Source organism: Temnothorax longispinosus, chromosome 11, assembly GCF_030848805.1.
Source record: "Temnothorax longispinosus isolate EJ_2023e chromosome 11, Tlon_JGU_v1, whole genome shotgun sequence".
NCBI lineage: Eukaryota > Metazoa > Arthropoda > Insecta > Hymenoptera > Formicidae > Temnothorax > Temnothorax longispinosus.
This window is the reverse complement of record NC_092368.1, coordinates 1175108-1187915: the sequence shown is the minus strand read 5'-3', so window position 1 is coordinate 1187915 and position 12808 is coordinate 1175108. Positions and strand designations below refer to the sequence as shown.

The following is a 12808-nucleotide window of genomic DNA, read 5'->3' as shown; positions in this document are numbered from 1 at the left end:
CGTATGCACAATTCAAATGAAAGACCTCTCGCTTCGGAAAATGACAGCGGAGAAAAACGTTGTGGAAATACGTAATTAACGTAATAGCATTTTCATGACAATGCCCTTTTCATCTACAAAGCGCTATTGTTTGCTCTTTCAAAATAGACGAACTCCTCTTTACCGACCGGGCGCCGAGTTAGTTGGCAAAAAAATCCGCTAGGGGTCAGGCGCGTCGCGGCGACAATCGAGACTGTCGACTGTCGAGAGGTGCGTCCCGAGTCCCGAGAACTCCGAGAGTCCGAGTCTCTCGTGGCTTTCTCCAGGCCGCGAGATCAGATTGTTCGAGCCGCGAGAAGCCTGGCTTGCGGGTGCGACGCGAATAGTTGGAACGTCAGACGTGAGGACACGCAATCCCGCTCGATTCGTCACGTTCTCGCGGCGCGCGTGGGTGGCGGACGATGAGAAGACCGGAGTCGGCAGGTCGGAGGCCCTGAGGTACCAGCGTCGTCGTCGTCGTCCTCGTCGCCGATCCCGCGGGCCCCGTCGACGGGAATTGGGCGTGTGCGGTGTGTCTCGCATACGAGGCGGACACGGCGGATCTCGTCCGTCGGTGGGCAGTGCGTGTGTGCGCGCGCGCATGCGAGAACGGACGGGCATTAACGGTGGGCCTTTTTGACGGATCTCCGTGACCGCTGCTTGCAATGGCGACGGCGCCTGTCGACTCGCCTACTTTCTAAGCTCTATCGAGGTGAGAGGCCGATCGGGCGTGCGTGCGTGATCGCGCGCGCGCGCGCGCGTGTGCGAGCGAACGCACGCGGGTGTTCTATCGCCGCGTTCCTCCCCGTCGGGGTCGTCGATAAAAAAAAAAAAACACGTTGCCAGAAATAAAAAGGGTCCAACAACGTCCGGTGTGCCCTCCTCCCTCTCGATAATCTGGAGACGCGGGACAGGACGCGTCGTCGTCGTCGTTCGCCCGTGGCGATGCGGCGGTCGGTCCGCTGGTGCAGTCGTGCGTCGTCGTCGTCGCAGGGGACATCCGGGATACCCGGAGAATGCGCGGAATCGTCACGCCGCCGCTCCACCGCGCGGATGTGATCCTTCCGGCACGGCACCTCGCTTCCTCCCGCGATATCCAGCCGACGACGGTCCCGCCCGTTCCGCGCTCCTTTGATCCGCCGTCCTCCGGACGGCGACACAGCTGACGGAACCCGCGTCCGATTCCGGAGTTCGATCCTCGGGGGTGGTGCCGCGTGTGGACCCCTCCGCGTCCGCCCCCCCCCTTTACCGATCCAGGTAACGAACCGCGTGAACGATTGATCGGAATTAACGCGTATGACTCGTTCTTGATCTTTCGACGCCCACGCATCCGGCGCGGTCGCTACCGCTCAACAGTTGTGTGAGTTTTAATGGACCCGGTACCACTGTTGATCCAGTGAACAGAGTGGTGCGTTAAATGCGAGGTGGAGGCGCGACAACGCCAGCCAGCGTGGACAACGGCAGCGCGACGCGACGTTTCGAGGACGTTTTGAGAGAATCGTAGACGCGCGCGCGCGCGCGCCCGCACGGCCGAGACATGGGGAACTGCTTCAGCAACCCGACGGACGTGGAGAAGGAGAAGCCAGACCGGATCGGCAATCCCAGCATCGAGGCGGTCGCGTCGCAGGTCAGCCCGGTGCCGACGCCGCCGCCGGATCCGATCAGGCCGATCCCGCAGATCCCGGATATGGACGTGGCGACGGCGAAGATATTCGTCGCCCTGTACGATTACGACGCGCGCACGGACGAGGACTTGAGCTTCAAGAAGGGAGAGCACTTGGAGATAATCAACGACACCCAGGGCGACTGGTGGCTGGCCAGGAGTAAAAGGACCAGGCAGGAGGGCTACATCCCCAGCAATTACGTCGCCAAGTTGAAGTCGATCGAGGCGGAACCGTGAGTGGTTTTGATCATTTTCAATCGTTCTAGACGATAATCTCGATCTCTGTAACCGAAGCCACGATTCACGATAAAGTAATTGTATCGTGACGCGGAATATTAACGATTTATTATAGCCGGCAGACTGGTGAGTCCCTAGTCCGCTAAATAATGTCGCGAAGGTTTGATTCGCGGCAAAGAATCTTTAGCCGTTGATAGGTGGGAGGGCGAATCTCTGTTGAAAGCTGATAACGCTAATTTGCATTTACAGATGGTATTTCAGGAAGATTAAGCGAATCGAGGCTGAGAAAAAATTGCTCCTGCCGGAAAACGATCACGGCGCGTTTCTGATAAGAGACTCCGAGAGCCGGCACAATGACTACTCCCTTTCAGGTAACGTCATAGAAACGATAATAGAAACTACCGGTCGTGCTCGTAATCCCGACAGTTGCGATAACAAATAAATGAATAATGATCCGGGCGGAGATCGCGCGGAGTAGCGTGCGATCTATACGCGCGATTGCGAGACGGTTGGAGGCGCCGAAGTGGAGTGTATGTATGTTCGATGATTGTTGTAGTGCGCGACGGCGATACGGTGAAGCATTATCGTATTCGTCAATTGGACGAGGGTGGCTTTTTCATCGCCAGGCGAACCACGTTCAGAAATCTGCAGGATCTTGTGGAGCACTACAGCAAAGACGCGGACGGCCTGTGCGTTAATCTGTGCAAGCCTTGTGTACAGGTAAGCTCCACGAGTGACCGATACGATTCAGCTTCTCAGTATAATAACAATGATACTTGATAGGTAGATGATAATCGTTGTACTACCACTCGCTGCTGCTAACGGTCGTATAAGAATCGCGGATTGATGAGAAATTGAGAATTGACGAGAGAGAATTTGGACAGAGATTCGTCTAAATAAATAAAAACGTCGCACTTAACGCGCCGTCGTACGTCATTGTGGCAACAAAGTTTCATTTATCGCTGAGTTAGGCAGGTCTTTATCGATAATGAAACGATACGTACGGGGGATTTACGCGATAATATTACACATAATGAAAACGCATTTTACTTATCTCGTCGAATGAGACAGCTTTCAGCGGAAGTTTGTTGGTATTTAAATGCGGAGGTACATTAGACACAGACGATTCTCAATTGGAACGCGCGATGAAAAAAGGAGCGATTATAAATAATAGAAATTTCTTTAAAATGCACACACATATACCCACACAACAAATTGTAGCGGAAGTCAATTGAGATCATATCGATGAATTAATAAATCGACTTTTTATACATTTATTTTCTATCGATGTCGTATAACACTGTGTCTAAACTCCAACACTTTTGCAACGACGCGATCGATACGCTTGATACGCTTGATTATTCGCCCTGATTATGACAATAGTAACAATCTCGACCAACAGTATATCACACTGTTATATTATTTAATAGAATATATTATTATTGTTAATATATTAACAAGATTAATATATTTTTTAAATTATTTTTTTTAGTTATTACCTCTGTTATTTCGTTATTGTAAGCGTTATTGTTACTGGTGCGTAATACCTTGGATCGTCGAGATATCGTTCTGGATACACACAGAACATTTAACAACATATCAATTACATCGATTACACCCGCAATTTTCTGATTCAGTTTTTTTTTATTCTTGGAAAGTCGCGAGTAGGGAGACCCGCGCGGGTAAATGAAACTTGACACAGCAAACGAGGTATATTTACGTCTACATTACATATTGAAAAAGAAAGAGATATCAGTTTTTTAGAAGCATTGATAAGCACTTATTGCGAAGTTCGATGTCTGAATAGATTGTGTTTGTTTGTCTGTTTATTGCTTGCCCTACCTCCCGGTGGATTTTCTTGGTAAATTGAATGTCCTAATATACGCCATAAACACGTTCTTTCGATTCCTTTCTTTTTCTCGACGTAAAACGCTTTTACATTTTATTGTATCTGGCCTGTACATACAGCACAAGCCCGTTCTATATGGGATTATGTTTCAGAAGCAGTAGATTGTCATTCACTTAGAGATATCTCGTATAAAGAAGCTCTGTACATTCGATGTAATTTTATATTTACAACAATTTATCTCATACATCAATTCATTTAGCATCGTAGACCTCGCGCGAGAGGTGTAACATACATATAGGTAAATATTAAGAATCGAGATTGGCAGCACACACAAAGGAAACGACATTTTTTTCGTTTCACCGCGAAATACCGCTCTTCCTTGTGAATAACAATTTACGAATAACAATGTACGAACTCTTTTCATATACATATATCTATATGTATATGTATATGTAAGTTCATATAAGTATTGAAACGCGAAAGCGAGAATCAGCTCGAATGTATGTGTGCTCGAGATCTGTCTACAGTCTACATACAAGATGTCCCAAAAGCGTTCCTACATACATGTCTCATCCGTTATTCGAGAGGCGAACGAGCGTAAACGAGCGTATGTGCATGTTGTTCCGTTCAGATCGTACATGTACGCGTATACCGAGTATTTCTGAGACTCGCGGCATGTCTTTTTTCCTAGCTGCGACATAGTGCGACATATTTGAGACATTCTGCATATTGTATCGCTCATTATTTCATTTTCCTCTTCGTCTTTCTCCTCGTTTTTCTAAAATGCATATTTGTTGGAACGATCGCGCGATCATGTTTACCGTCCGGGATCGTTATTGGGGTTCTTACACGATTGCAGGACACGGAGAAAAGTAGGTTTGTATTCGCGAACAGGGAAGTTGAGCGCTAGCACTCTTTTTTTTACAGTGCATAGAATATTATCTTTCACGCTTAGCTATAGAATTTTTTCTCATAAAAGAAGACGAAACGAAATATAGCTCGCCATTAATGCAGCCGATCAAACACGAACTCCTTCCCTGCACAAAATCAAACCTCGCGAGTCTGTCCCCTTACCGACGACGGCTGATTCCGGGTCTGACTTTGTTCAACAGGTTGAGAAACCCGTAACGGAGGGCCTTAGTCACCGTACGCGGGACCAATGGGAAATCGATCGTTCGTCACTGAAATTCTTGAGGAAATTGGGACAGGGCCAATTCGGCGAGGTATGGGAAGGCCTGTGGAACAACACTACGCCGGTGGCGATTAAGACGCTCAAGCCGGGCACCATGGACCCGAAGGACTTCCTCGCCGAGGCGCAAATCATGAAGAAACTCCGACACGCCAAGCTAATTCAATTGTACGCTGTGTGCACGATGGAGGAACCGATTTATATCATCACAGAATTGATGAGGAACGGCAGTTTACTGGAATATTTACAAGGTATGCAAGGTACGGTTTGATTCTGACTGGCCCTTTCATATCACATTGTGTGATATGAAAAAAAATTAAATTCACTTCTTAAATTTAAATAATCAGAATATTTTTTAAAATAATTTTGTACAAAAATATTTGCCAGTGTTTTAAATTAAAGGATTGACCGATATTTCTAATTATTTCTAATTTTTTTTCAATTATATTGTCAACACTTTTTAACACTTTATTGTCTAGTAATGTTCTTGCTAAGAATCTAAAGACTTAGGAGCTCTACTCCAAAAAGTTACCATTTCTCTGCCACTCAAAAGAACAAATATATTTTTTGATCGAATCTAGTTGCATATTTTACTTGCTCATTAATTTTTCAAGGTGCCATCCCGAAATACTACTACAAAATCGATAAAGCTAGTATTTCTGCAGTCGTATCTTTTCGTTACCGATATCGTTGTAGCAATCATGTATAATCTTTTAGGAAAAGGTAGAGGCCTAAAATTGCAACAACTGATCGACATGGCCGCGCAAATAGCCGCCGGTATGGCGTACTTAGAATCGCAGAATTACATTCATCGAGACTTGGCCGCCCGTAACGTTCTCGTAGCAGACGGAAATGTCGTTAAAATCGCAGACTTCGGCTTGGCTAGGCTTATCAAAGAGGACGAATACGAGGCTAGAATAGGGGCGCGTTTCCCTATCAAGTGGACCGCCCCCGAAGCTGCCAACTACAGCAAATTCAGTATTAAATCCGACGTATGGTCGTTTGGCATCCTTCTTACCGAATTGGTCACGTACGGCAGAATACCTTATCCAGGTATTGTGAAAACAAAAATTATCCTGTACCGTTATTATATTCAACTTTTCAATTTTTAAATAAAGTCGCATAAACGTTTTTAACATAAGGTCTACGGATTGAGGTAAAATGTAAACGCATTCTTCTCCTCAGGTATGACGAACGCCGAGGTTCTTCATCAGGTGGAACATGGCTATAGAATGCCGTGTCCACCCGGTTGTCCCGACACGCTTTATAATATCATGCTGGAATGCTGGAACAAGGATCCTATGAAGAGACCAACTTTTGAGACACTTCAGTGGAAACTCGAGGACTTCTTCACTATGGAAGGTTCCGAGTACAAGGAAGCGTCTGCGTATTGAAAATAGAAGGTTTTGAACTCTTCTTCCACATTGCTCCATTAAGAGGTACGATTACCGTCAACGTCGATCGTTACGGTCTTCTCCATTGATCTATTTGTGACGCTAGTTTTCGCGGTACTTCTAAAAGAGTGCCGTAATTTTTATACTCGAACGACCATGATCACTTTGCAAACGATCAGTAGATAATAGCATAGTTTTATTAAACGATCAAGTTTTCTTGTTTTCTCTTTCTCTCTATTTTTCTTTTCTTTTTTTTTACGTTCTCGTCATCGCACATTCTGTCTGCCATAAATCTCAAAGAATGATATTTGTACATTTTTATCTATATGACTTGACAAACGTACATTGGCATTTTGATAGCTTTACCAGAAGCGGCGAGGTTTTAGATATCGTTTTAGACCGCAGTAAGGATGTTGTACACGTAGACGTTAAATGGCCTTTGTAAAATCTATAAGTGTCAGTTAGTGTGAGGTAGACCTCGATCATCAGGGTGATAATTCCGGGTGATGATGATGGTAGTAGTAGCGATGTAATATATTCGTGTACAATATATAAGTTGTACTTCCTGTATTACAATTCCCGTATACATTATATGGTGCGATAAAGAGTCGATTACTTGATAAAACCGAAACCCGACAACGTTAGAGACGAAACGACGGACCATAGATGCACAACTTTATCATTCCTTCGTTCTTCTCGCTCGAGCGTGACACGAATTAATTACGACGTACTCCCGCGAGGCGGATACACGAAAGTCGTCGACGAAACGATTTCGCGCGGGCGCGCGCGCCGTATGCATGCATGTGCGAAGATCGGGGGATATATAACCGGTCCGTCCAAGACAACGCGGAAGACTGTGTCCTGTGACGACTGCGTCGAGCGACGTTATATCCTATTCGTCTATTTGTCAAGAAGCGCGGTAAATACTGACACAAACTGCCAGCTAACGTTTTCTAAGGTACACTTGTTACTTATAACGTGTAAGATTACTATTTGGAAGTATACGCGTGAGAGTATGCGTCTGTCGAATATCTATGCATGAGAAATGTACGAATTTGCTTTGGAGGCGAGAAATCAGTTTACTGTCGTATCTTTAAGTGCTCTGACAAGAGAAGACTCCCAAGTGTAAATCACATAAAAATGCCGAAAGTTTTAAATCTCTTTCTGCAAATTGTTATATACTTTAATATCTTTATCATGTTGAATTTAGCCGTTATCCATCCTGCGCCACGTGTAGGCATCACAATTGTGCATTGCTATGTTACATTAGATTTGATTAAATTCTCGAACTTTAATTGTGTGTGTGTTTGTGTCTCAAATTCAATGTATTAGATCAGATGCGATCCATGTATAGAAATTTATTTATTATTTTATTATTATTTGTAAATTTTTATTACGGATTTTTCTTCTATATTTTGATATACACTGTCAGTACAGAAAATCTGTATGACAAGAACCATACATTTTCAGTGCATTTCGGAAGGTAGACTTTAAATTCATGTCCGTCATATCGGTTCCACTCTTTTTAACGTTATAATTCACAAATTTCGAATTTACTCAAAATGTTAATACAAACAGAAAAACTAAACAACATTTTGTTAGAAAAGCAAGACATTGACAAAATAATACACGGCCAATGATCCGTAAAATTTGGCTATATTTGATATTTATGTTTATATTGAGCTTGAAAATGGTGAATTTCACTTTTTGGTTATCCAAATAATAGGGCAGCAATCACGTAACTTTTTCCCTAGGTTGGAAACATAAAAAGTGAAAATTTTCACCTGAACTCGTGATCATGTAACTTGACGAAACGTGGAAACGTGATCTCGTCAATAATAAAAAAGTTCATGCAGAATAGATACAGCGAAAAGTGAAAAATGAAAAGTTTTACGTGAAATTATGTGATCGATCCCTTAATCTGTATAGGTTTGGCATTATTATTCGATTTACACTTGGCAGCCTTCCCTTGTGAGAGGAGAATGTATACATCACGAATTACGTCATCTTCGTTAATCATCATTCGAACATGTTCATGTTATCGAATTCGTCATTTTTATATATTTTTATATATCGTGTCTAATGTTTTATTATACTCATTTATCGCGACTTTTCACGTTTGTGAATGACTCAAACTTGAGAATAATTATTACTACGCGTAAAAAATAAAATAAGTCGATAATATTAGACATACTTTATAAATGTATGACTCCATAACGGTAAATGATGTAAAATTATATAGATATTTTAGCAATATTTTGAACTCGTTTAATACATATGCGCAAATATGTACGGAATGTGCCAAAACCATCGCCATTCCTTTTGTCTACTGATTCTCCTATGAATTTAGAATCGATTTTTCCACGATCGAAATAACACTGAAGGCTATCTTCCAAACAATTTGAGCAATCTTTTTAGATTTAAGTGTTTTAATGATAAAACGACTCGGAATAATTTCATTATTTTAATGTTGAAAGACTTCTTTGGAAAGATCGACTCTAATTTCGTCAGAAAATAAGCCCCGGGGATTTGATGCAAATCGTACAAAACATCTCGATATACATACATACGGGTGTATATATATGCGTATGTATGTACACACAATATGAACTCTAGCATCCATCTTCTGTTCTGAAATCAGAGCTGTGTTAATAGTACCAAATTAATCACAAATTTCAAAGAAATGCGTGCTTACGGACAGTATCATCGTCGGATAAATCTGCACGGTAAATCTTTGTAATACCGTTATTCCTTAGATTAACGACACATCGACCAACTTCCCGTAAGAAGTACTATTTCTTTCATTTAAGTCTTATAGGTTTTCCTGAAAAATTTTAATTTAGTAAACGAAAAACGTTATTTATAAAAGAAACTGTTAAAATGAGTAATTTCATATTTTAAAGCGGAGAAATTTATTAAATTGTATGCATGAAATCTTTTGAAGATTATAAGTTTTGACAACATTGCACTAAGAAATATATAAGATAAAAATATTATCAACTATATATAATAATAATAATGAAATGTAATGCAACGATTACAAGCACAAAAAGGATGAAAGTTTACTGGAACTACTGTTAATTTTTATCCAGACAAACTCTTTTTCTGTAATTAGAGTGGAAAATGATTTCTTTATCGAATAATTATATAATAGGAATCTATGGCGAGTGAAAATAAAAATACTTTAGATGTATAAGAAATAATTGATAAAATAAACGCAACAGTTTTGTTTATGAAAATGAGATGATTATTGATCTCCTTGCCGATTATGTTTTCCTGATACTTTTTCCATTTTTCAGGGTTCAAATCTCGGAAATTGAGATAATAGGAATTCTTGGAAATTTGGAAAAATTTTTAGAATTTCAGATAGCGCATGAAGGAAAAATGCCCAGTGACGTTCGGATCGCTGAGAAAACTGAAACAGCTAAAATTGCCACCTGTTTTTTCCGCTTATCTCGCAGATGTAAGAAAAAGAGAAACGCCGTTGATATCTTTGTGTCTCCTTGCGGATTTCCTCCTCGTACCGCGCATAAGTGATTTGTGAGGGCCGAGAGTTTAGCGCAATAGCGAGCTCGCAAGAGAAATTAATGTAAATCGGTAAAAGAATAAAAAAAGAAAAGAGGTATAAGAGAGCAGGAATATATGGTCAACTCGATGAACTTTATTTGCAAAATATTGATAGGAATATAAGGTGTGACCCGTGACACCTTATTTATCATTGTCTGATTTGATGATATTTTGTTAAGTCTGAACCAGTTAGTTGTTAGGTTCTTATTAATCCCACAGCAACTTTTTATGGCGTATTTTCTCTGTATATTGTCAATGTTTATTATTAAATATTTTTCAAATAAATCAACGCGTTCTTCTTTCCTACCTTCATATCCAGACAATTGCGCAAAGATTCGTCATCGTGTTCAAAGTCTTATTAAAAGCTTGATTAGATTTAGATTTGATAGATATTTCAACTAGAAATCCAGGGGTTGCGTTATATATATAAATACCACGAAAATTTCGAAAATATCGTCCAAATTAGTTCATGTCCACTTAACGAGCACTTGATTTTTCAAAATTTTCGTAATATTAATGACTTCATATTTGTACTCGCGTTCTTTTTATGTATCTAAGTTCTAAGTGCGAAATAAGGAAAAAACCTAATACGGATTTAAAATATAATTTTTAAAAATTGGAATCACATATTGGAACACGATGACGGAATAATCACTAGTGACTAAGTGATCAAATAAGTCTAACAACATGATCTAAAAACGTTTATTTTAACATTGTTATGTGTCCGTTAATGCAAATCATGCTCTCTCAAACGAGATTTGACAATAAAGAGTTTTAAAATGCATACGTTTTACATTTCAGTATGCGAAACTTTCTGCCGCATTTTGCGTTTGCATAAATTATTCAAAAGAACATAATTAATAACTATATTAATAATTAGATTAATAGAATACTGTAATCTAAAATAATAATTAAAAAATAACAAGAATTTATAATTATGCATTAGTTATAGAGACGTTAGTTAAGACAATAAAAGTTAATAGAAGAATTAATTCGGATGATAAAGTAGGCGAAACTCAGATTTCGTACCGCAAAATCTCAGAAATTTACTCCTGATATATCAGGAAAGCATGTTGAGCAAGGAGGTTGTCCGGATTGCAGTAGGTATTCCGCGGGTGTTTTGAAATGCGAAATGCGCTCAGAATGCATTTCGCATTTCAAAACACCCGCGGAATACCTACTGCAATCCGGACAACCTCCTTGCTCAACATGCTTTCCTGATATATCAGGAGTAAATTTCCGAGATTTCGGTACGAAATCTGAGTTTCGCCTACTTTATCATCCGAATTAATTCTTCTATTAACTTTTATTGTCTTAACTAACGTCTCTATAACTGATCATTTTAACATTGTTATGTATGTTTTAATGCGAGACTTGCTCTCTCAGATGTAATTAGACGCTATAAAGAGTTTCAAAATGTTGCTGCATAATGTTAGATAACAAGAAAAAGATATAGCTGCGAATGCCGACGGGCGGCGTTGGACGAAAAATTCGGAGATCTAAAATACCACACTCAACACCAAATAAATATCGAGAAATACGTTTAATGCGAATCATGCTCTCTCAAACGAGATTTGACAATAGAGAGTTTTAAAATGCTGTTGCATACGTTTTACATTTCAGTATGCGAAACTTTCTGCCGCATTTTGCGTTTGCATAAATTATTTAAAAGAACATAATTAATAACTATACTAATAGAATTAAATAACTATATTAATATTAGATTAATAGAATACTGCAATCTAAAATAATAATTAAAAAATAGCAAGAATTTAATTATGCATCAGTGGAGACGTTAGAAGACAATAAAAGTTAATAAAAGAATTAATTCGGATGATAAAGTAGGCGAAACTCAGATTTCGTACCGCGAAATCTCAGAAATTTACTCCTGATATATCAGGCTAGCATGTTAGGCAAGGAGGTTGACGGAGGTATTCCGAGCGCGGGCCTTGCCACCCCACATTGCCTCCTCGTAATCACGCTGCTATTGGTCAGAGCGCGGGAGCCTACTGCCCCTCCTATGCACACCTGCCTGCGCTCTGATTAGCCGTAGGCTGGGCATCCTCGTCGCGCGCCCGGCGCGCCGTTCCAAAATGGCGATGGGTAATAGTGGGGGTAGGCGCGCCGCTGCTCGAATATCTACTAAAACCTTCTCGCTCAACATGCTTCCCGCGTAACAGGAGCGATTTCTGAGGAATTACAGATGACTCCAAACTCGAGATTCTTGCTTTCCTCATAACCTAAAATTCTTTTCATAATTTTTATGATCTTTCAAGCGTCAAACGAATGCACGATATATTTCTCGTTATTACTTAATAATAATTCACTGTAAAAAAATTCTGTAAAATTACAACTATTATAGTGGGTAATTTTGAGACCCACTATAATAGTTGTAATTTTACAAAATTACAGTACGGAAGGAAAAAGTAATTTTGTATTACAATTACACAAATTAAGAATGTGTGGAAATTTACACCTATTATAGTGGGTCTCAAATTACCCACTATAATAGTTGTAAATTTTACACAAATTTTTTACAGTGTTTAATGTTAATATCTATTGTTTGTTAAATTAATAACGTTTTTATTAATTACTTTTTTATATGTATATGTACACGGAGAAAATTTTATAGTAAATATTACTATGGTGTCGCACTAGCTGCGGACCATCGAGGAATTTTAAGTTAAATTACTATGTTTATGGTAAAAATTACGTTATTTAATCGTTTTTAAAACAATAATTATAGTATTTTACCTTGAAATTCCTCGATGGTCCGCAGCTAGTGCGACACCATAGTAATATTTACTATAAAATTTTCTCCGTGTACTACTATATGTATGAATAACTGAAACTATTATACGAATTAATGCAGTACTCGTGCTCGGCCGGCT

The 12808-nt window shown here is 40.2% G+C and overlaps 1 protein-coding gene across 2 annotated transcripts; it reads left to right on the top strand.

Annotated features, from left to right (window-relative positions):
- Positions 1 to 14: 14 nt before the first annotated feature.
- Src42a (Tyrosine-protein kinase Src42A) lies at positions 15 to 9589 on the top strand. Of its 2 annotated transcripts, none has more exons than XM_071793720.1 (6): positions 15 to 1914; positions 2168 to 2289; positions 2475 to 2638; positions 4886 to 5207; positions 5674 to 6009; positions 6142 to 9589. In XM_071793720.1, exons 1-6 carry the CDS (start codon positions 1556 to 1558, stop codon positions 6348 to 6350), a joined length of 1512 nt encoding a protein of 503 aa, XP_071649821.1. In that variant the 5' UTR covers positions 15 to 1555; the 3' UTR covers positions 6351 to 9589. The 2 variants fall into 2 exon arrangements, with proteins under 2 accessions (XP_071649821.1, XP_071649820.1); XM_071793719.1 differs by having other exon boundaries at positions 36 to 1914; positions 4880 to 5207.
- Positions 9590 to 12808: the final 3219 nt, after the last annotated feature.

What these genes read in the sequence shown, in the direction of transcription:
- Src42a (XM_071793719.1), top strand. Translation starts at nt 1,556, where the DNA reads ATGGGGAACTGCTTCAGCAACCCGACGGACGTGGAGAAGGAGAAGCCA. An exon ending in TTTACTGGAATATTTACAAG is followed by an intron (nt 5,208 to 5,673) that starts GTATGCAAGGTA and finishes ATAATCTTTTAG; the next exon opens with GAAAAGGTAGAGGCCTAAAA. An exon ending in CGGCAGAATACCTTATCCAG is followed by an intron (nt 6,010 to 6,141) that starts GTATTGTGAAAA and finishes TCTTCTCCTCAG; the next exon opens with GTATGACGAACGCCGAGGTT.